Source organism: Triplophysa dalaica, chromosome 20 (assembly GCF_015846415.1).
Source record: "Triplophysa dalaica isolate WHDGS20190420 chromosome 20, ASM1584641v1, whole genome shotgun sequence".
NCBI classification, from domain to species: domain Eukaryota; kingdom Metazoa; phylum Chordata; class Actinopteri; order Cypriniformes; family Nemacheilidae; genus Triplophysa; species Triplophysa dalaica.
The window spans coordinates 3,325,030-3,350,442 of record NC_079561.1 but is presented as its reverse complement, the minus strand read 5'-3'; the positions used below and the strand labels follow the sequence as shown (position 1 = coordinate 3,350,442).

The window sequence follows — 25,413 nt, the reverse complement described above, 5'->3', positions numbered from 1 at the left end:
TTTTGTGTTCTGCGAAAGAAAGAAAGTCATACAGGTTTGAAACGTACATGATGACAGAATTTTCATCTCTGCCTGAACTGTCCCTTCAGATGAATGAAAAATTGACATGTATAAATGTATACATCGATTTGGTTCCGCGATTAAAGCGATAGTATTTCTAAACTATTAATTGTTACTGTGTTTTCCTTTTTAATGACTTTCCCCCTTAGAACAAATGAAAGCCAATGATGTACCAGCTGATGTCCTACTGTACACGCCATGACCGCATCTGAAGGACACGGAATGATGCGGAACGGGTACAAAATGACCTCGCGCTGTAATATAACACAGAGCGATGCTCTAAAGCGTCTCCCGCGGGAAGCGAGGTCACTCTGTGAGATACGAGAGGCTCAAACCGCAGACATAAATGCACCGATAACGCCGGCATAAAAAATCCTGCAAGCTGCAGCGAGGCTTGAAGCCAAATGCTGTGATTCGTCATAAGACGCCGACCCCAAGGTCGGATCACACTTGTTTTTGTGTAACGTCCAATTCACTCCCCACATCAGCAGGCAAATTTAAAATACGTAATGCTTGTTTGATGAGTTAATACAACAGAAATGAATAAGGTATGTGGCAGGCGGATGTGGCGTCTCTCTCTGGATAACGTCATGCTACACATGTTAAGCTGCGTGCACGTACGGCTGTTATGCAACCGTGTGGTCCGGCTGCATTAGAACCGCACGCGTGCAGGCCGTTAACTGACGTGCTTATAGACATATCGGAAAGATGTGGGCAACCTGTCAAGGGCTCTGTATCATTGTCATGTCCTGAGAGGTCTGTGGAGGTAAGACAGAAGAGCAGGAGAACAGCACGGCTCAATATAGTAGTAGTCATTCGATACATGTTATGCATTAGAAACCCACATGAACACATGAGAGAAATCCAATTTTCATTTCATAAGATCTAGTGTTTGCTATAATGATCATAGAAATACAAACTGCATCTATGACAGGGGTTATAACAACTTTAATTCTAGCAAAATCTTGCGGCAACAGGGTTTTAAGTCAGAAACTGAGTTCGCTGTGTACCTTGCCAGCAGGCGCCGATGGTGAGCTGGGTCTCGATCGTGGAGGCATGCAGAGGGTAATCCTCCGTGACCAGGAAAGGCTCAAATGTTGCACCATCCACAAACAAAGTCACGGCCGGGAACTCGATGTTCATCACGTAGTGATGCCATTCTTTATCACACACCTAAGACAAGAGACAGGGATCAGACTGTATAATATCTAAGGTTTTCATTTATTTTGGGGAGAAAAAAACAATCTTTCATGTTTAAGAAAGAAATGAAAGGGTAAATAATAAAGAAACATTTATCTGTGGAACACGTGTTTGATTACTATGGTAAGGTACTAATGGCTATGCTTTTATTATTTGGCTTATTTTTTGAGTGGCCAGGTACTAGGTCGAAATTCTCTTTTATTTCCCAAGGCCTACATTTTAGTTTTTTTGGTTAAAAGAATAGTTCAAAATTACACGCCGTCTTGTCTTTTCAAACCTGTGTGCACGGAGAGGCTCTTTGTCTCTCCAGATTCTGCAATTTTGCAATGTTTTTATTGCATTTGTTTGTGCAAAAAAGCTGTTCCCTAACATTGTTCACCCGACATGAGCTTTTGGATATTGGTTTGAGAATTCCTGGCAGTTTATCGTTTTTCCTGCACTTGTGCAAACGCTGTATATCCTGCACTTGCTGCACAAAACTACATTTCGTTGCCCTGTACTTGTACATGTGTAATGAAAAAAAAATTGAATCTAATCTTTCTTCTGCAGAACACAACAGAAGATATATTGAAATATGTTGGTAACAGAAAACCATTGGTCCCCATTGACTTGCATTGGTTTTGTGTCCATACAATAGAAGTCAATGGAGACCGACAGTTTTTGGTTTCCAACATTTTTCAAAATATCTTCTTTTGTGTTTTGTATAAGAAAGAATTTCAAACAGATTTCGTTTCTAAGGTAAACTTCTTCTTTACTAGACACTTTTTGTATAGACTTAACAATAAGGTTGTACTTATGTTGACTAAAACAATTTAACATTGTAAATTTAGATTAGTTCATGCAGCATGAACTAACATAACCAATTGTATTGACAATTACTAACATTATCAAAGATTAATAAATGCTGAAAATCTATATTCCTCATTGTTAGTTAATGCATTTACTAATGTTAACAAAACAACCATATTGTAAAGTGTTACCTGCTTTTTAAATTAATATATAGAGTTAATCTACACTTTATTTTAGCTTTATCCTTTTACGTGAATATTTTGCACAGTCTATAGATAGATATAGCCAAATTTCTTTTTACTGAAAGTTGTATAATGTGTAACTGTGTGTGTAACAAATATAATAAAATCTTGAGTCTCGTGTTTTTGATTATGTTTCAAAGACGGTAAAAGTGTTTTTGGCTGCTATGTAAATACTATGCTAACCATTGAGTAACACGGTACACATCAAACCACCAAAGTATATTACAATCTGATGCAAACACAGTCATGTTTGCTCTTCTAAAATGGATTTGTTTTCAATTCTGTGTTGCATTCCATTTGGATGAACAGCCATCTGTTATGAAAGTCTACAACACCCTTCACAGACCCAAATATGTTCACTACCCCGGTCCAACACAGGTGACCTATTGATTGCTAGCGTAAATACATTTAATGTTGTGAGTTCAACACAGAGGTGTCTTTCAAAACGGAGTGCCCCTTACTTGGTCAAGTTTCCAGTGGAATTCTGCAGGTTTGTAGTTCTCAGATTCAACGGGTTCCTGACGCAACAGCACCACCAGACGACAGTTGTGTACATAAAGAGAATAGTGGTGCCTGTTCATCTCTGTACAGACAAACAGAAATAAATCTCAGTCTTTGAAAGGTCTGCATGCCATTTTTGGGATGATTTAATACGCGCTGCACTGTACACATGTCCCAGTCTGCATGGATATCTAGAGCCCTGCCCACACAGAAAACAATGAAGCAAGTTTCCATAAACAGGGTCAGAACTGTGATGTAACCCCCTTTACATAAGCGTGTGTTCATGAGCTTTTTCGAAGGCTTGGAAATTAGCAAAAATGATTGGACGATGAAATCATAGAGGGATAGTCTTGATTCACAAAATCACGTTCATGAACTTTCGATATTGTTATGACTACTCAGCTTATTATACGTTTAAAGGGATAGTAACTCAAAATTGAAAATCCTTCACATACACCCGCTCACATTTTTGTCTTCTGTGAAACACAAAGTGAATTGTTATCCTGCACTATGCTCAACGTGCTCTTCCTTCAAAGCAGTTTTCTGCAGTCCCCATTCACTTTCATTAAATGAAGGACAAATGATCATATTTGGCTAAACTCAACTCATAAACAAACATTTATACCATCATCTCTTTCACGCCTGTGATTCTGTCGTTTGATCAGTGACGTAATTTCATTACCGGCTTTGTCAGAATTGCAGAGGATGGTTTCTTTCTCCATGCCTCCAGGTCCATGTCTCATCCACACCGAGATGGTGAAGGGCTCCTTCAGGCTGGTGCTCACCAAACCCTCGGGGACCTTCGTGGCCTGGGTGCCGTTGAACTCAAACACCTGGTCGCTGTCGTGCCCATTGTCAGTGGGCAAGCCAATGGTCCAATTGGCAGAGTTGCTGGGAGCGGGCAGCAGCTCCACAGTGCCAGCGCTGGCACCTTTATGGGCACACAAAGTATCAAGCATTATTTGTTGCAATGTGTCTTTATAGGCCTATGAGATAAAGTTATGTAAATTACTTATACCCCATAACATTTGGGTTGCAATTATAAAAACAAAAATAATCACATTTTAATGCTCTTGATGTCAACGGTTAAGTCTTTTATTTGAATATGTTTGTTGTCGATTTACCACAGAGCTTGTGCAGGGACTTCTCAGAGTATGTGTCTCTGTCGCAGCCCTTGCCGATGTGATTCGTCTCCAGCATTATGGTGGCCTGAATGGAGGTTAGTGGCTCCTCGCAGGTTTCCAGGCGCATGCTGGGAAACAGGGCAAGACTTCCTGTGCCAGGCTCATATTCAATCCTTTTATTAAATCCTATCAAAGTGAGAGACAGAAACGTGCGTTTGACTAAATGTACACAGACACACTTTGCAATAAGACTATGACTAATGACTCACATGTTTATATAATCATGGATGCTTTCATCTGCTCCAAAATGACATTACACAACATGCACACCTTAGCTATCCCGCTTTTGATCTGACAAAATAAAACAGGTGTGCTGTCCTTAAACGTCTTTCATACCTTGCCAGCTCGGTTTGCAGGTGGGTTTGATGTTGACTTTGACAAGGACGTCCTCGGAAGCGCGGTTTTTACCGCAGTCATACGCAGTCACGGTCAGTTTGTACATGCGCTCTTTGCTGTAGTTCAGCTTCTCTGTGTTCTTGATGTTGCCTGTGTTAAAATGAGAAATAAGAAGCAATGACCTCACGTTCCATTCTTTAATACAACAAAAGAAACACTAAACAAACATGCAGCTGGCTAAGCCATAGTAACAAAGTGAAAGTAAAGCGTGTATTTATAAAACAATCACAGCTGCAACGATCATTGATCATGATTCAATTCAACCAGCACCTCAAGGTAACATATTGCCGAAATCGACCGTTTGTTTGCACAGATCAATTTTTATAAGCACGCCATAAGCAGCATGAATCACAATCGCCTTGAAGTCAATATCATCGTAAAATCTATACGCTGGAGATTTGGCAGGAACAGTTCGGTCCTCACATGGACAGCATCTGTTTAATGCGTGTAAACTAGCAGATTAAAAAGGAGAAATGTCACACATAACATCCTATTCTCTCAATTCCATAGGTGGACACAATAGATCATGACAGCGGAGGTGTTGTAAGCCGTCTCCTCACTTACCATCCTTGTCGATAGTAAATGGCACATCGGGGGTGACGATCTCATAGCTGCAGATCTGACTGAACTGGAACGAGCAGTCGGCATCCACGGCCTCCACCTTCAAGATGCTGTCGTACTTTTTGCCCTCGATTACTGTGGCTTTGTAGGACTTCTCTTTAAACACTGGAGAGTACTCGTTCACGTCATTTACTTGGATGTGAACGGTAGCCCTGGGGGATATGAAAGCGTGTTTAATAAACAATAATCGGCCCAGTGGGGAAAACAGACCCAATGACGCAAGTCCTCACTCATTAATAACTGGTGGATTGATCTGGACTTGAAGTAAGGGTACACTGACAACCGCAGGGCTTTGTGGTGTACTTTAAAACATGTTCTGTTATATATATGAAGCCTGTGTAGTATCATTAAGATTTTAGCATATTTAAAGGACAATTAAGAGTTCAATTAAACTCCATTAAATTCTCATTATTCAATGGCTTCAAGACTATTTTTCTCATTACTGATTCTCTTTAGATGCTTATCGTTTTTAATCGTATTTAAATGTGCATGAATTGAAACTCATGTTTCAATTAATTCATTCATGTTTAAAAAGTTTTTACAATATAAAAAAATAAAAATCTCATCGTAATCGGAATGAGAATTGAGGTTTGGGATTGTGCATAGCCTGATAGTGTGTAATATATTTTTAAAGAATTATATAAAGTATATACAATTTCATTTGATTATTTTTTATTTTTTTATGTAAAATTATTTATATATATACTGCTCAAAAAAATAATGAAACACTTCAATCATATATATGAAATTCTACAAACAAAACTTTCAAGTTAAAATGAATGTGTTGAAGATTTTTGTGATCATTGTCCATTGACAGATTATTTTGTTTCCAATAAATGATGTAATGTATAAAATGTTTAACTAAAATTTTTAACTAATTGTTTTGTTTACTAAAAAAAAATGTGATTATACATGGTGAAATACTACTCAATATTACATAAAATTATGCATTTTATAAATATACTCAAACAGATTTACAAATATTTTTTATTTGTGCTGAAATAAGATAAAGCTAATATTATAAAATAATATTTATATATATATATATTATAAAAAGTAATTAAAATATTTTATATATATATATATATATATATATATATATATATATTTATATACATATTTTGTTTTTTAAATAGATATCTTATATAGATGTTTATTTGTGGTGAAACATCAGCCAGTATATATCTGCAAATAATAATAAATAAATTCCATGACTGAAGACAAAAACTTGGATTATTTCTATTCATTTGAACAGACTCATAAGATGCACCTGAACTAATGTACATACTTGTGAGACTTCTTCATGTTGGCTCCATCTGCTCCCTCTCCGCAGTCATACGCCTGAATGGTGAAGGTGTGCTCCTTCTGCAGCTCACAGTCCAGTTTGTCCTTGGCCTTGATCACTGCCTCTCCAGTGGATTTATCCAGCACCACCGCCTCGAACGGAACATTCTGCCCGTGAATCCTAAAGCCACAGATCTCCCCTGAAAATGGTGAGAAACGGCACCATCAGTCAATCCACCCTTGAGCTAAAGCACCTGCGGTTTATGAGATACCAAAAAACCCATAACAAAACTAATAACACGCCACACTCAACTAATAACAGTCAAAGTTGGTTTGGCAGCCAAGGGGATTGGAACACGGAGGGTGGGTGGGAGGTGGAGGTGTCTGTGGAGGAAGCCAGAAGCACTGGTGGGATGGGTAAGTATACGGGAAGTGGAGGGACGTGTTAAATAAGGGAATATAAAGTGCCCGGTCCAAGCCATTTGATCACATCGCATCCAGTCATGCAGTAAGAAACCCAGAATGCAGACAGGCATTTCACAGGAATACTTAATACACAAGGACAGGAAAGAAAAAAAATAAGAAATGTCATTTAAATCTGTACACTTAAAATGCTAGAACATATTTCAAAAGCTACAAAGCACTTGATTTTTCGTAAACGTTAAACGTTAAAAAAGAAAAAAAGGTTAAAATGTTAAAGTTAATCATGGGGCGATGAAAAAGGATTTATGACAGAGATCCAGCATCCTATCAGAAATTCGGTAGATGCCACTTAAAAACAAAAAAGAAAGGAACGAAACAAACAAGCAAAGCCCTCATACGGAGCATCAAATTCCCCTTAAAGCTAGATTTTGGAGTGAAGGAAGTCTTCCTGTGCAATGTTGTCCCTCGCAAGCCCTTCAAAACAAACTGAAAAATGACACGATAAAAAACAGAGGAACAGAGGAACTTAAAGACTGGATGAGAGCAGAGGTTAGAAATATCCCGTTGCTTGACATCCACATTAAACAGCACTAATGGCCATGCTGTATATAATACGGCTCAAACAAAAAATCTGACCACGTCACAAACCGTACAGCAGGGAGAGTTTGCATCATTTAACAATCTCAGCAACCTCGATTTGCTACACAAATAGAGCAGAATATTAAAGATATCAAATGTTTCAATTTAAGCTCAAGTTTCTTTCAACCTCCAAAGTTATAGGAGGAAGGAAGAAAGGTTAAAGAGAAATCTGCTATTTCAGAAAACACGTGGAGTGATTGGGTTTTAAACAGTAGCTGAAGCACTGTTAGGATCTGCAAACTTCAATGGATGTCTCATGCATAGATATTTCTAGATTCAGTTATCCCCGCATCACACGTTTCGCTGTCATCCAGTTGCTAAATGTTCATTTCCAAAGAATTCCAAGGTGAGAGAAAACGAAAAAAAACAAAATAAAAGAAGAACCGGAAAAAGATTAAACAGCATGACAAGAGCTTCTGTGTGAAGTGCCGGTTTCTTAATATTGCGTTAGTGGGTTAATAAAACAAGGTTACAAGGCAGTAGAAAGAGCCCATCATCACCTTCTTTGGTGAAGGTCACCTCAAAACTCTCTACAAGAAGGGAGAAAAGATAAACCCAGATCAGTCAGAGAAAGAATGAGATTGACAGAAACACAGAGGAAGAGAAAGAAGAATGAAGACAGATGTTACAGAAGCAGTCGGCAGCTCAGAATACCTCAAATGACTTGACTGCAGCGGTACAGATTGGTTTGATCCGCTTTAAATGGGAGACATGACCTGCACTGCGTCTGAAGAAGAGCGGTGTGACAGGAATCCATGATATATTCGTAAATATAAGCGTAAATATTCAACAGTCTCTCCAAGACTGCCTATTTGTTTTCATATGATCCTTATTCAACAGAGCTTTAAAGAAACAGTTCACCCCAAAATAAAAATGCTGTCTCCGTTTAGTCAGCCTCAAGTTGTTACAAATCTGTATAAATGTCTTTGTTCTGTTAAACTCACAGAAAGATATTTGGAAGAAAGCTTGTAACCAAACAGCCCTTGACCACCATTAACTACCATAGTAGGGAAAACATGCTTTATAAATGTCTATGTTCTGTTGAACACAAAAGAAGATATTTTGAAGAACGTAGGAAAGCAATGATGTGATCTACACGCGATCACGCATTTCTTTAGCAATTTTGAAGCCCACTGATAATTCAGTAACGCATTTGAGAAGAGGAGAAAAAGTCAGATGAGACACGTAGTAGATGATCACCACCTCATAACACCTGTAACATTTCTGTTACAGGAGATCCATTTGTCAGCTGTTTATTCTGACTGCACATTTATTTCATATTTATTTGTTGTACATATTGTAATTTTTTTAAACAAGGCATGCATACTGTATGACAGCTTAGAAGATAAAGGTTTTGAAACAAGACTCTCTGTTAAATTAATCTGTTGATATCTTCAGGGTTTTTCTCTAAACAGGTGATATTATAATAATAAAACTAAGATTAGTGTTTACATTAGCTGATCCAAAAAATGATCCGATCAGTGAACTAAACTCAATAAAATGATCCGTGAGTTTTGTGATCCGTTGCCCCACTAATCAGAACAAAGAAATGTATACAGATTGGAACTCGAGGGTGAGTAAATGATGACAGTATTTACTTTTTTTTGTCAATTTAAACTGAGCTTCATATAAACTATTGTGGACATTTATTGTTACTGAGCGAAATTCAAAAAACAAAATGTAGTTCTTCATTGCACGTATCAGCCATTATATGTGGAAAAATGATTACTTATATCAGTGCGTCCCTTTGTCGTGCCAATGTGCAGCATACTAATCATGAGGTATTTTCTGAGCCGTAAAATGATGATATACAGCACAAAACAGCATAGACTGAGTTTACAAAAAATGTAAAGTATGAAGAGTGTAGGAGGAACGCTGTTTCATAGACCCTGTTGGGGTTAAAACATTATTTTTAACAACAAGAGTAAACCGAAAATGTCCTTATGTATTATCATTAATAATCACCTGACTCAAAGAAACTGACTAAAAGTTTGACCCCATCTCTACTGGTTGGTCTGTCCAACTCAGTTTCACCGCTACAATTACAGTGTATGAAATATAGTGACACCTAGCGGTGAGGCTACGACCTGCAACCAACGGCTCACTCCACCCGTTCGAAATAAACATCGATGGCTGACACAGAGGTCATCACGTTTTCACTTCTTTCACGAAGGAGAGAGCATATTAACAAAACGTGTTCTGTAGAGCAGTTTGTCCATTTAGAGCTACTGTAGAAACAACATGGTGAATTCCATGCAAGGGGACCGACGGTGTATGTAGAGAGATATATCTCATTCTAAGGTAATAAAAACATAACTCTTTATTATGTTAAGTCTTTATAAAGCTCTGAAGACATAGTTATGTACAGAATATTAGACTGCATTTATGGCAATAGATCCTCCAAAAAGTTACACGTTGGACCTTTAAAGATGTATTTTCTGCAAGCTATCTGACTGAATATTTCTGCCTGTACCCGCATGCCCCCCCAACCCCAAACTGGTTCCAAGTGCCAACTCCACCAGTCCTTTATTTCCCATCAGGCAAAACACAATGAATATTGACTGCTTCCCTCAGACTGCTATGCTGCAAAGTGGAGATCGATTAAGTTGTAACGAAATCTGCCCGAGCCGTACGAAACAAGACCCCGGGTGGAGGGGCTTAATTCTTTAGTTGATTATCTTTTGCTTTATGACCGTCCTAGGATTTGACTGTCCTGAAGGTTAACAGATCCGAAAAAGTTAATAAGGACTCGGTCGCGATGAGTCAGAGGAAATATTGAACTTGCCATCGAGCTAGCACTGCACAGTCCTCTGCTCATAGCGATGTAAGAGCCGTGTTTAGCAGCAGAAATCAATGCTTGGAGCTAGTTAATAAAACCCCAGCAGAACATTCATTATGATGGTGTATGTAAAGGCCCTGATGGAACATTTCGCAACCAAACGTAAAGCAAAAACCGGGCAGGAATTAAACAGGATTCGGGAATGTTAGGGCTACAATTTGACCTCTTATCTGTATTTGATACATACATAATATTGAATTGTAGATTGATCTCTTAAGGTTTTTTTATTGTATCTTATGGGTATCTTCACATACAAAGCATGCCGGAATTTAATTGCAATTAAATGAACATATTGGTGGATGATGGAAATGGTTTGTTCAATACACTTAACTCAAGGTAAACCATATTAGCACACATGAAGCAATTATTCATCCAGAACGTCAGCTGCTAGTTCCCACAATCCTCAGCAGTGTCCCATATATTTAGGGTGCTGTGAAGAGCACCTAGGACCGACACTAAAACTGGGAGAGGCAGCATGACCCAATGGATGAATACCTTGAAAATTAGGTCACACTAAATCTCTTAATTATAAAAGCACAGACAGGATGCTAAAGCTGCACACTCCCAACTGAGAACACATTTCACTGATCTTGTCATTTTAAAAAGTGACAGGATTCTGGACAGCCTGTCTTCCTTTTTACTTATTAAATACGAGCATATTACAGCTTTAAAAATGCCTCATTTACATTTTCAAACAGACCATCGGCCCTGATGTTTCCAATTGGTTGGCCACAACTTCCACAAGAACTTCATGCCTGTTTTAAATAACTCATCTCTGAAAATATATCTCAATGGACATGACCGCTCACAAAAACAGAACAGAAAACAGAAATAAAACCATGAACATCTACATACTAAAGAGCTGACATTCAGATAATATCATCTAATGCTGATTCCATGATGTTTCCCATGACTACAAAAACAGTACGATCTATGTATCAATAATCAATAACTGGATAACGGTCAGGTGCATATGCCCCTATAGTCATCAACACATTAAAATAAATGACCAAATGTTAAGGTTTCGAAAGCATGAGGAAGTAAAATGGCTGACAGTTGACTCTGAGACCATAAGATGGAGGGTCTTACCTGCATAGCGCAGCGGGGCGTCTTTATCCAAGGCTATCAGTGGAGGATCCAAGAGAACCTTGTCGTCATTCTCAGTCACGATACCATGATACGTGGTCTCAATCCATGGCTTGTGCTTATTTACTGTGGAAATAGGAGAAGTAGTTTACTTCATGCTGCATGACAACAGCAGGCAACTGGCTATTATTTAGCTTTTTCTGAGAGGATTCACAATGTGTCAGTACAGACTTCAACACTGTACGCTAGCATGAGGTGGGGAATCACAAACTAAGAGCTCAGGATGGGCAGTATGATGGTATGATTATAGAAATGTGTAAAGGTGACCATTAAAGATTGAAAACTTTTTTTTTTCACTGGAACTTGCGGTAACTATTACGACCGTTTTACCCAATGTTTAAATGTGAAGAGAAAAAAAACAAAATGGGGGAACAATGTGAAAAATGTTAGGACACCTCCAGTAAACAAGATACAACGTTAAGCATAGTATAACCAGGCTGCATTGATCAAATTTAACTGACGTCACAATCTTGAACACAGCTCATCCAATCAGAATTTATGTCGCTTGATAATGATTAATGTGGAGATTATGATTATTTAACACAATTACTCATCGACTTTGGAAATTAAGTGATTAAATAATAAATAAATAAATAAATAAAACACTAAACACAATTTAACATTTGATTATTAAAATTAAACATGAATGCAAACATTCAAATAAATAATATAAAAATATTTTTTTTCCTAATTCAGGTTTTGTATAATGGAGGACTTATGTAGACCCTGTTAACCCTCACCCGTTCCGTATACGGGACACCTAAGATTGCATCAATATTCTGCATTTAATTTCTAATCGAATCATGAAAAACTATATATCATGGAAATGTCTAAGACTCTAGAATACAGATTTAATTTGGTGTTTTTTTTTATAATTTATGTAGGGCGAGTAGTTGATTATTTTTATAAAGGTGTGCTTAGATTTTTTGTTATCCTGTTGCGACCCACATTTTTTTATGTATTATTTAATCAAAGAAAAACAAACTTTTTATCTTATTTTTTACAATAAACCTAACAACATACCTTTTATTTTTATTTTTTTATGTGTGTGATTTTTTTGTTGTTGCAATAATCAGCTACTTTTCTTTTTTCAAACGAGACCAACCGTAAGTCTGTATTCCAAAGAATTTTCATTTTTGGGGAACTATTCCTCAAATTCCCTGCCTTACCTAGAATAAGTAATAGCCACAGAGTCATTTAATATATAAACCATATTTTCCTAAATACGATTGCCATGTTATAAAAACCAAATTTTGCACATAATCTACTAAGAGCCCTTCAGCATGTGACACATCGCATCACTAGCGTGTTGTGGCATTTCCCGCCTGTGTTTGTTCAGGCAGCCAGCGTATCAGCGGCTGTTGACTGAAGGCTTTGAGCTGTGCCGTGTCTGAAAGCACAGAGGACAGATACAGTCGCTGTGGTTTAGATGTAGACTGCAGAATGACTGCAGCAGCACCGTCTGAGCGCAGAGGTTGATGTGAAGGGCAGATCTGTTCACCAACTAACCGCTGCCTACACCCAAAATGTGAGTACACCAGCAGATGCCGGGCGCAAGGCGATACTCCTGCAGTGGTGATCTCATTGTGTGCGGAACTGACAGCGAGGCAGCGGCAGGAAGTGTGAAACAAAATGAGTTCATCAGACTGATGCTGTCATCAGCAGAGTCCATCACAGCACAGAGTCAACTGAATCAGAGCCTGAGGCGTGTTAAAGCATTTAATTTAAAAGACATTACAGTGTTCATGGGTGTCTTTTAAAACGTGACGGATGACACACTTGTTGTGCGAGTGGCTAATTCTTTTACAAAAATAGATTATTCTAGTCCTAGTTTCTGATTGGTCAATACAGCATTAATACACAATAAAGTTAAAGATATGGCTCCAAAATCGTGATTAATCATATCCAGAATAAAAGTCTGTCTTTAATATATATCACTCTGCATATTTATTTTGTATATATAAACTCACATACACATACATCTATATATTTAAAAGTATTTACATTTATATATCATTTAAATTATATATAAACATTTATATATTTAATGAATCGCTGAATCGCTTAAAGGATTTAAGATAAAAGTATGAGCTAAATAAATAAATGTAGGACCAAAATTGTTAATGTGGGATTCAATAATTTAATCCTGGAATTAAAAGAAAGTTAAAATAAAGAGCATTCTTTATTGAGCATTAAAATGTAAAAATTTAAAATATATATTTAGAAATAGGGCAGAATTGTAAGTCACTATAATGTAAAAACACAACTTCTAAACAGATTCCTTGCTTCCATTCAAGCAAACAGGGAGCTTTAGGAACACCTTGTGGAATGTTTGGAACATTCCCAAATCATGCTGTGAAAACACAGATCAGGACAAATTTATGGAGTCTGTGCCGGCATGACTGCATGCTTTCATTAAAGCAAAAATAGTAATATTAGTATATAATAAGAAATATAAAATCATTGGCAATATTTGCAAAGATATGTTAATTTGTAAAATTATACTGCATATGTTCAATTTAAGCATTTTCAATAGTGACATCAGAACTTTGGACCTTAAAGTAAATGTAAAAACTGTGAAATAAAAAATATGTAAAACATTCAGTCAATAGAAACATTCATTCACTAAAACAACAAGTGAAGCACCGAAATGAAAATTCTGGGCCGAAACCAATACCGTGAAATCGGGATGAACTTTTAGAAAAAGGTTTTATTTAATAGTACTAATTACACACACTAAAACCACAAAAATTAAGAGAGAACATATTTTAAAACAATACAAAATATATTATTTTTCCTTGCTCATTGCAACACAGTCCAATATAAAGTGTATTACCAATTTTCTAAACATTGTGTTGTACAAATTTTTGTGTGCATAAAAGTGGTCAAGTTCAGCAGCTCCTGCTAATACACAAAGTGTAAACAAGGTGAACAATCATTTTAATGAAAATAACAGGCAGAACATGAGAGCGAGAGTCATTGTGCGTGATCTCCAACAAAAAAGAAACAAAACCACAGCTTTTTATGCTTTACGGCCTCATGCTTTTCGGTTCATCACAAAAAAAACTTTTATGTTGTTTCAGGCTTTAAGACGGTGTTTATTGTTTTACATTCCTTGTGCTTATATCTACCTTCGCCGATTTCCCAAAAATTGCTTTCAGAAAACATCCCTGCGTTGTGCACCTGCTGCATGATTTATTGGTATCTGTGATTTCCCTCCACCTCAGTGCTCAGTCTCACAGTTCACACCGCAGGCAGAAGCCTGATGCGACACTAATTGAAGGATATAACCTCCAAAGCAATAATGATACCATCACATTCAAATCCGCTCACATTACACATCAGATCCAATTTCACGCCTTAAAGAAAATAACATGCGTGGCAAAGCTATCGTTTCATTTTCATGTTTCTCTACCCTGTTCATTTTCACATGCAATACATTTGGAATTTAAATCTGTGAAAGGTTAATATGCAACTATTATATCTGTCTATCAACCCAAACACATGAAGCCAAGCTATTGTGTTCCATACGGTGAACGCTGGGAAAGAGCCTTGACGGCCGCCGCTTGTTTGTGATCTGGCTCATAAATCGTCTTAGCAAGTAGACTCACGTGACGAAAACTGCTGCCGGTTATCTCAGGACAGACTGTCAGACTGGACTTCCCCGATAATCTGCTTTTAATTCTCTGGTTAAGCACATTGCCAAAAGGCAGGATGGGAAATAATGTTCAGTCATAATCAAAAGAACTTGAGTACATTGCATTGTTTGGCTTACTGTTAAAGACAAACTTAGACACGATAAGTGCTTAAAGGGCAACTTTTAAATAAAAAGGAGAAGTTAACACAAAAATATCCTTATTTGTTTAAACTCATGTCTTTTGAAATCTGTAAATGACTCTCTCTCTCTGTAAAACATTGGGAAATGTCTCCGTTGTCTTGTGTTATACAATGGAAGTCAATGGGGTCTAATGTTGTTTGGTTATCAACGTTCTTTAAAATATCTTCTTTTGTGTTCAGCAGTAAAAAGAAAGTCATTCAGGTTTTGAATGACATTATCTGCCAAACAACACATAGTTTGTGGTATTATCAATAACAAAACTGAACCTTTCCCTAACACGCAGCACTGAGAACTATTCTAAAGTAAACCAACACTGAACGTGGGTCACTTGCGTGGTCAAGCACTTGAGGTTAAACTGGTCTTATATCTACTAAGAACTGTTTCTCATCACTCCAGCCACACTCCTGCTATAACACAAACATACTGATAACACTGTGTATCATCACATAATCACACACTCACACACACACAAAATGACCATCAATGACAATCTATGTACAACCAGACACAAGCTTGCTGACAGAATGTGAATTCTACAATGTCTGAAGATGCTCCATGGACGATTTGGACATGTAAATGTGTCTTTGTTTGGTGATGATGTGGTTCATCTCAATAAGGGGGTTCTTGAGACCCCTTAGAGATAGAGAGCATTTATCCATGGCAGCGATCCCGGTTACAGAGACCAACTCAACACACCATCCAAACACCTGCTAAGCACTGGCAGAACTCCCACGTACACACGCATACGGCAACTTGTATACCATATGGTACACATATCACTTCTCTCAACAGAAACACATTATCCAATCAAACAGCAATCAAACTTCTTAAAATGTTCTTAAACCCTTAATGAGCCATTAAAACAGCTTACGCTAGAAAAACCCGGTGCAAATTTCTGGTTTCCGTCATTATCGTCTGACTGGCTGGGTATCAAAGAGGAAGGCTTGGTTATGAGGCTGGCAGTTAATGAATCACATTACCAAAAGAGCTCTGATGTGGTTTATATATATTTTTAAGCACTGTGCCGTTCTTGCACATGCATTTGGTTTAGTACATCATGTGGCCAGCTGGATATTTACATCCATTACACATAGAAGCATTACATCTAGTTGCACAGCGACAACACACCAACGCAAGTGTCATGGGCTCATACAGACCCAGTGAGACCGGTGTGATTAACAGCCATTCAGAAACAAGGGTGATTATGATTTAACAACATGGCGGTTCGGGACATAGTCACAAAATGTTGAATCTATTGATCCGTGTTCATAGAAGTCATATGAATGAGCTAACATGCATGAATTTCCATCAGATAATATACTTCCTATTAAAATACATTCAAAGATTCGTGGCATGTACATGATTCAATTTCGTTACTGCCACAAATTCCTCTGACACCGTGTTGGATTTACACAAACCTGAGTATTAAATTTGTGCACTTTATATATCTAATTAACAGAATATCGAGACGTGGAAGTGAGTGTATTATGTTTAGTTAGAATCCATTAAACATGATCTTTAGAGAAAATGTGCCTTCTTTACACAGTTGCAGAAAACAATATTTTAATTTGACAAGCGTAACCGCCATCCAAGCTCCAGATTACAGTTATTTGGCTAATATCCGCAAATTAAACCATTTAGGCTTAATTCAATCTTTTGAATGCATGCAGGCTGAAATTAGCGGCTAATGATGCAGTCGAGTTTGGAGACACGGTTGCCTCGGAGCTCCCACTTACTAGCACTCAGGGTTGGGTAATTTAGTCCAATTTTAAAGATTTCCTGGTTGTGTTTTGTGTACATTTACAGTATATACAGGGGACAAACAAACGCATCTCTATCACGGTCTTTTGGGGGCACCCGGAACAAGCCAACATCTCTATATCCAAACGCTAAATGCCAATTTCAGCATTCCAACCCACATATTGAAGCTGGCAGGCGAAGAATCACATAGTCACAGTCTTTTACATGCCTATCCAGAGCTCATTCATTCAGATACCGTCATTAAAATCTAGGATGTGATACAGACCGTGTGCAGCTACTGTAGCGCTGTGTATCTGGATGGTCGAAAAACTATTATTGCAGAGTCTGGGCAGGAGGCATGTGCGCAGATGGGGGGTCCGGGTCACGGACTGTTGTGCTATGCCTGGCATGCAATCCTTTTAGCCAACATGTAAACCCATTGACATCTAATCCCATAATGAGATGCTCTTGTTTCATTTACTTACAAGGTCACGGACTTGTGGAACTTTACAAAGTTCTGTGATGTGGCACATATGCTTTGAAGGGAGTCATAGGTCAAAGCTACAGAGTGATGTGAGAACAGATCACACTGGAGGTTTATTTTCATTTCGTTCAGGTCACGGCACAATATGTTGGTACATGAAAAGGGAAGCATAAAATTACTGTAAAAGCATGACTTTTTCATAGATGTCTTTTGAAACATGATCAAATTGCATTATATCAACAAAAACACTGGGTAAAATATTAAAGTAAATTATTATTTTTAGATTGTTTTTCAAAGCTGTATTTGTATCAAAGTTACAATAGATTTGATATACTACGTTCAGAATATTTAACTATATAAAAATAACATAAATTTCCTTCATTTTATAGACATTTTGAAACCTTGTAAAATATTGCAAATAATAATAATAATCCAAACAAATAATACAAATAAATAATTTATATTTATAATTATTATCAGGATCAAAATTGTAAAAAAAAAATTGTTTTGTTAAACAGACCCAAGATTATTACACTTGGGTGGTGAGACTCTTGCAATTATTTGGTCATAAATTACTCTACAGGACAAACTACAATCATCATTACAGCCTAGCGGAAGCATTTCATTTACTGTTGGCTCACTAGACCATGGAAATTGTTTCTATCCCACTCAAGCATGAACCAATCAATCCAAGCACTTATGTTCAGACTAATTTTGCCCATTATTGTGCATGGTGGGGATGGCAGGGGCTAGTAGACAGCCTTTTAAAAAACAGCATTCGGGTCCAAGCGACATTCTTAAACATCTGAATGCAACCAGAGGACCTCTGAAACAATAGCAAAGCATGAATGTGAGCATTCCCTGCATCATAATGTTAGATTGATGAGGGTAGAGCAAAGGTCATTGTGTCAACCCTGTGAGTCCATCCATCTGCCAGAATCCTTCAAGAACAATAAAGACAGAACAGCTTGACTTTCATGAGTAGCGTTGCCATGAGCAACAAATCCACAAACAGGCAGAAATAACATCAGATGAATGAATAAATATTAATCTGTGCAAACTTGCAATGTCCATAAAACCATTTGGCCAGTCATACATCTCATGCACATGCAGTCTCCAGAATAAGAAAAATCAAAGTAATGCTGTGCAGACAGGACCTCCTATGTTCTGTTTACTTGCACACGTTTAAACAATTGAGTAGGGTGTAACGATATCTCACTTTACGATAAAACCTCGGTATTCCGTCCACTGTGCGGTGTTTGATACGATATTTAAGGTGGAAAATGATGACTTGGAGAAGTGCCATAAGCATCCTCCTTTCTTTATCGTCTAATCATAACTGTTGCTTAGAGGCAGTACTGATATATACAATATAATATATCAAAAACACCATTGTATCTGCAAAAGGAAAAAATTTACTGCAGTTTACCATTGTAAATCATATAATAGTATACTACAGTATGTGGAGAAATATATAATTATTGTATAGTAAAAAATTGGAAAACAAAACTAAATGAAAAAACTAAATGATATGGCCGTAATTTACCCAACTGTAACATAAATGTCCTTCGTCCGTTACCTGCTTATTTATGTGATAAACTACAAATATTTTTTTGTGTGTATATTTTTTCAAATTTCAAAAAAACTGTTTGGCCTGTGCTAAAAAACATTAAAACTCTGTAGCACCAGTGCTACGTTAAAAAAAGATGGGTCAAATGACCTAAAACTCCCTTTTATAAAATAAAATAATTGTGCCAGATGGACCTTGACAAAGGTAACATCAACTTATCATTTCATACAGTCATGTGACCACCATAATATGGAGACAATTTTGCTATTGCAGTATCGATAACATTGTTACATCCCTATTCCCTACATTCTAGTGGATGTGCCTATTTGCGGTCAGTATGGCCCGGAAACCTTTTTTTGGCATAGTGATCACACCCAGGGTGTGATGTACCACCGCCCTTGTCAATTAACACAACAGACGCCTCCGTTCCCACCTCCAGTGTAAGCGGGTTGTGATTTCTCACAGACCGTCTCCTATAGCTCCTTCACTTTAATGTCTTAACACAGAGAATGAACGTTAACGACAGATCTACACCTTGAAAGACTTCAACATGCCTTTGAAAGCGGCATATTATGAAGCCTTTGTTGCGGTGTCTTTACTGAGTGGACCTCATTCAGGACAACGGCAAATCTAAACCACCATTACAAAGGTACAAATGAGCTATTGATGCTTCAGAACAAACCCTCAAAAACTATTTTTCATAAATACAACACAATGCATTATAACAATATTAAGATCAATATGAAATGAACTGAAAACTCACACTTTTCAAATTGCAATGTTTATTATAAATGATTTACCCATACAGGTGGATCATCATTTTTTTTATGACTTCTTCATCTCCAAACGTAATCTTTTATTTGCAAGATATTGACCATCAAATGGCCAGACCTGCAATGATCCAATTAATTCCTTAAAAAAAATGTCCCATGCTAATTTTTCCTCATTCCTGAAAGTTGAAAACGGCATTACAACTTCCGTTTCAGGAAGACTTTGCTCATTTAAAAAAAATATATAAAAAAATACAACATTCAGTCAGTTTGTAAGCACTTAATTCATAACCTAATTTAACCTAAATTTCAATCAGTACCGGCATTATCAGGCATTGGTCTTTTTCTTGTCATAAGAAATGGAAACAGTGAAGAACACACTAACAAAATGAATGCCAACTGACGCATAAAGCAGACGTAACACACACAGTTTCTGCCAATCTCATATTAATCTTGAGTACCTAAAGAGTAGTATTGCATATTTAGAAACTTCGAAGAGTCTTTAGTTTTATCACATTTATAAATGACAGATACAGCTCCATGAGGGGCTGCTGGTGGGGAGTGGTTGGGCTGAACTAAAGCACGTGTGCACCCATTTGCCAACAAAACACAGACATATGACTCAGTTTCACTTACTGAGTGCGTTTCATTTACCGCTCCATCTATCAGTTTCTAACTATCTACAAATCCAGCGTTCTATCCATCGTTTGTTTAAAAATCCTCACCGAAATGATATGAACAGATACAGCTGAACTTCGTGAACTTTCTTTTCCGGGAGAATTGTCCACTGAGGTTCTAACAAAAGTTGTTAAGATATAGATTTTCAAGTTCGAAAAAACTTTCTGAAATCCATACAAACGCTGGAGGAGTGTATCGAGGTCAGAAATACTACATTATAAGACCAACTCGTTTTTTTGAGAAGTTGACCATGTCAAGCATGAGAAACCAGCACGTTGTACAGAAGTCAGAATGCATGAAACACTGTGGCACCCCACCTTTAAACACCACCTGAGATTGTCAGACGCCCGATCGTTGGCTCGGTGAGTCAAGGCCTTACAGCTTAAAGTGAATGTTGTCACAAAGGAGAACGGACATCTAACTGCCTGAATATATTATTACAAAGGCACACACAGGCAATTTAATCATGCCGACTTAACAAGCCGTTTTAATTTGTCAACGTCCTGCAATCACTCTTATAAGTTTGCACAGGAATTACAAATTGTCACTTCCTGGTAAAGTGGCCCTAATCAGTCACAGAGAGTTGACTGTTTATTGAGGTTTGAGACCCTCCACACAAACGTAGTTGCCTGAAATATCCACCAGTTACACAGAGAACCCTCAGCCACACCAAGGGCTTCAATGTGTACTCAAGAAAGTGTCTGTTTGTCCACCACGGCAAATGCAACAGATCAACATGGGAAAGCCTTTTTGAGGGAGGATGGGGGCAGGGCGGTGTGAATGGTGCTCAATCCAAGTTTAGTATGAGGCACACAATGGCCCAGTGAGAGTGAAAGTGAGCCACGGAACAGAGAGCTGCTTTTTAAACCTCCAGAGGCTGTGCAGCACAGAGCTCAAGCACAGGTAACACCTCCTCTCTGGTTACCTGTTCCCATAGAGCTCACCTGGACGACGCCAAGAGCCGCGGAATCGCAGAGGGATGTATTTATCCGACTAACAAAGGACCAAAAACAGATACAGAATGGATGGGCTCTATCCATAGCGTGCGTACTAGCTTGACCTGAAATGTAATCAGGTAATGAGGTCAGGGGTGGGGTTACGCTACTGTCCTAATAGGTATCGAAAGGTCTGCATTAAGGTCTCACTGAATAATGATCTATATACCTTTGTTCTGTTCTTCCTCTGTGCCCAAGAAAGGGATTTTTCTATGAATACACCTTTCATTTAGTTATTATGGTAGTCAATGAGTCGCAGGAAACGCACATACTGATGATGTCCGTATGTCACCTTGAAAAGTCATCAGCCAAATAAATTCTTGTAAATGTCTTGAGTCAATTTCCCAGAAGATCACAGTAAACAAAGCTCCCAACATACAATTCTCTGCCTCAAATGCAGTTTACTGATGCTGTAAGATCAACAATAGACCTTAACAGACCTAAATTCAGTACGCAGCGACCCATTCTTGACAGATGACTGACTCAATTCAACTCGCAAAGGGGCCAATGAAATTACAACTGACTGCCCGGCCGCAGCCATGACTAAGACCGATTGTCTGGAGGAATTTCTGCCACACTGCCTGCACCAAAACTGCGAAATAAAGCAATTTAAAAATAAAAATAGATGCAGTGATTTGTAATCTGTTATGCTTAAGTCCTTGAAATACAAGATTCGGTACGTATGACGAATATCGGAGTTGTGCACAACAGTGGGCGCATTGTGACGTGCTTATTGCGGCACGCAGCTTTGAGTTCTGGCCAAGAGACCTTTTGTTCAAATTCCATGAACAAACAACAACATACGACACATTATGGTGGACGCAAAAGATAATCTAAGACTTTATTGAGACAAGTAAAATATTTTTATTTCAATAAATATGCTTTCCACATTTGCACCATTAACGCCTAAATAATGAACAGTCAATTCTTCAGGAAGCTTAAAACTAAGTACTTAGTACAGCATGCGTCAACAACAGTAACTGCGTTGTTTCTCTACGAGGAACAACAAGAGAACCTCCTTGAGAGACAAAGTCTACTCAGCTTTTTTATCCGCCTTCTCCTCAGAGAATTAATGGGCCCTTCAAAAGTCGACATCGCCGAGGTGAAGCGCTAATGGATGTCTAGCTATCAGCAAAACCAACGATTTTAGTGTTCTAGTTTCTTTGGGAAGAGAGATTTTCCATCAAGCCTTCTGTAAGTGAAGACATACAGCTACAGGAGTCAGACTGCTGAAACAAGCAAAACATTGGAGGCACGGGAGCTGAATGAGCAGCTGTTTGTGCGAAATCTCTTCGGATTTGAAATGTGTTGCAATGCTTAAGGGCTCGACAAGTAGTTAAGATCTTCTCAGAGTTAAAGACTTTCCCCTTAACATATAAACCACGATCGAGTCTAGTTCAAGACAGTTCAAGCTCGGCACTTGCGTATGTTCTAAGTTATAAAAATCTGGTTGGATTTTGGAAAGTTTGACTATTAAAACTTACAATCTAACAACCATCTGTCAAAGTTGTAGAAGTTGTTTTTTTGTTTCATCTTTGCAAAGATTTCATCAAACTGAACCTTCATTGTTCTACGGAATTTGGTAAACCTCTCACAATTCTTAGGAAACGTAAAATCCAGCAGCCATCTCTAGAAGTATTGAATTATTAAACCGTGAAAACATTACGACTTCTCATGACTGTTTGCAGGGCTACGCAATCCAGTGTAAAGGTGGGGTTTTTACACAACTCGACTGATAACAGCAGGGAAGTGAGCAGGTGTGTTGAAACAAAGCAGGTCAAACTCAAAGAAACTCTATCCAATCCATCAAGAGTAATAAACTTAACCAAGAGTTATAAAATCTGTGACACCGTATTCTTCTGCGGAGGTTGACATTTACGATTGTGATGCACACTTGTGAAAACAGAGATATGTATAGACGTTTTGAACTTATGTCATAAGTCCTTCATATGGACATGAAGCGTTTCGCTCCCTACGCTTTCAACACACGTATGTGAACATTTCAGGCTAAAACAATAGATCAACAGCTCCACTTGAGATGAAGAAAACTACATTAGCCTTTAAGATGGTCACATATGTAAATGAAGACTCCTCCCATTGAAGAACCAAATAAAAAAACACTTTCTTGATTATTTTCCATTCCATTCCATTTTCTACCCCTTATCCGAACTACCTCGGGTCACGGGGAGCCTGTGCCTATCTCAGGAGTTTCTTGATTATTTATTTTTTACTATTTATTTATACCAACTACATTATGACAAAAACAATTATTATCATCTCTATTAAAAATAGTGGAATCTTGTATTTACAAACAAAAAAAACATAGTATTGTGAAATGACGTCATTATTCCACGTATTTTAAGACACACTGTTACCTGTAAGACTGAGTAATGCATAATATAACTAACAGGTATGTCTCTCTCTCTCTCTCTCTCTCTCTCTGTGCGTGCATGCATTGCTGCGCGTGCACCTGCAGCGATGTCCTTCAGTCATATTTAACTGCGTGTGTGTGTTTGTGTGTGTGTGTGTGTGTGTGTGTGTGTCATCATAGTCGAATCCCCAAAATCACCCAACACACAGTAATCCACGCGGGATCTGCAATGCGCACGGCTCTTTATCTCTTCCCTTAATGATCTTGTCGTTACAAACAGCTTATAAAAACAAATCACGACAGTGACAAACAAGAAGACGAAACTGAATAAGCATCTATAGATAATACATCTATAGATGATGTGCTGTATACAATAGCGGCCGAATTGTCGGTCACGGGTGTGGGCACAGAAAATGGTTGTTGTGTAAGATTGACACTTAAAAATAGATGTCAAGTGAAGCGGAACCGTATAAGAGATCGGACATTTCAAAGCTGACAAGCACCGGTGTTATTTAATGACATATTTTCAGGACGAGGCGGATTGATTTTTAATAATGCGCGCGTACGATTGCGCGTGATGAACCTGCCGGACGCAACATCCACGGGCGATTATTTGCGATCACTGTCAAACGCCTCAACCACTCACATTAACAGACACGTTAACCAACCTTCAATATACGTATTTAAAATGATGATGGCCAGATCTTTCTCACGCCGGGTATTATCAGGCCGAGCGAGAGAGAATACTGAATGAAAACTCAAAATATAAACATACGTTTTTATTTGCCTTTTTGTGGAGATTCGCAATTTCTCACGCTCGGGTCTCGCCGCTTACCTTTAGCCGCATCCGCCGCGCATAATAGTCCCAAGAGCAGACCGACTGCAGACGCGAAAGGTTTTAACGTTACCCCGCCGATCCGCATCCCGTCTTTGTAACAGAGACACTTAAAGCTGGAAACAATGCGACTCCGTCTCCTCTCGTCCGATAAAATCAGATGTCGCTGAAAATATCCAGAAGATGTGTATGTGGTATTAGTGCGGTAGCTCTAAAATGGCTGCCGCCGCCGCTCTGCACTTCAGATCACCGTTCGGTCTCTCTCGCCGCTCCGCAGCTGCATCCAACGGGAGCGGTGCCCGGCTGACGTCACGACGTGTTATTGTGGGAGTGCGGGCCGCCCGCTTTGCCCTTTGCGTAGTCAAATCTCAGAGCGATAAAGACAGGGTGTGAGGGGTGCGCTGGAAGGATGCGGTTTGAATGTGTTAAAACGATGTTTTCTGTTATCATAAACTGCTCGAGCGTTAATGTTATGATTTGTTATGGAAAGCTTTCGTTAACATGATTTATACTACAATGTTTGGAGGAGTTGCGTGCTAATTTATGCATCCACCGAGCAAATCCCCATTATGTGTCATAAATCATCAAATGTGACCCTGGACATTTTATGGGTCAATTTTTCGAAATTGAGATTTTGGCATAATCCGAAAGATGAATGAATAAGTTTTATATTAGAATAGGACAATATCTGGCTGGCAACTGTTTAAAACTCTGGAATCTGAGAGAGCAAAAAAACTAAAAGTTGAGAAAATTGCCTTAGAAGTTGTTAATCAGGGGCATTGTGGCAGGCCATCCAATCACAAAAATA

General features: G+C 38.2%; 1 protein-coding gene across 4 annotated transcripts in view; it reads right to left on the bottom strand.

Moving 5' to 3' along the window:
• The window catches only part of clstn1 (calsyntenin 1), a 33,945-nt gene extending 9,033 nt beyond the window's left edge, over window positions 1-24,912 (bottom strand). Inside the window, exons 1-11 of one of the 4 annotated variants that reach the window (XM_056733304.1) lie at window positions 24,606-24,912; window positions 11,268-11,390; window positions 7,840-7,869; window positions 6,282-6,477; window positions 4,937-5,145; window positions 4,313-4,462; window positions 3,917-4,102; window positions 3,475-3,723; window positions 2,753-2,874; window positions 1,071-1,233; window positions 780-818 (exon numbers count right to left, since the gene is read on the bottom strand). In XM_056733304.1, the coding sequence (XP_056589282.1) occupies window positions 780-818; window positions 1,071-1,233; window positions 2,753-2,874; window positions 3,475-3,723; window positions 3,917-4,102; window positions 4,313-4,462; window positions 4,937-5,145; window positions 6,282-6,477; window positions 7,840-7,869; window positions 11,268-11,390; window positions 24,606-24,693 (1,555 nt within the window). In that variant the 5' untranslated portion in view covers window positions 24,694-24,912. The remainder of the gene's footprint in view (window positions 1-779; window positions 819-1,070; window positions 1,234-2,752; window positions 2,875-3,474; window positions 3,724-3,916; window positions 4,103-4,312; window positions 4,463-4,936; window positions 5,146-6,281; window positions 6,478-7,839; window positions 7,870-11,267; window positions 11,391-24,605) is intronic. The other 3 variants (XM_056733307.1, XM_056733306.1, XM_056733308.1) reach the window with 3 other exon arrangements.
• Between the last annotated feature and the right edge of the window lie 501 nt (window positions 24,913-25,413).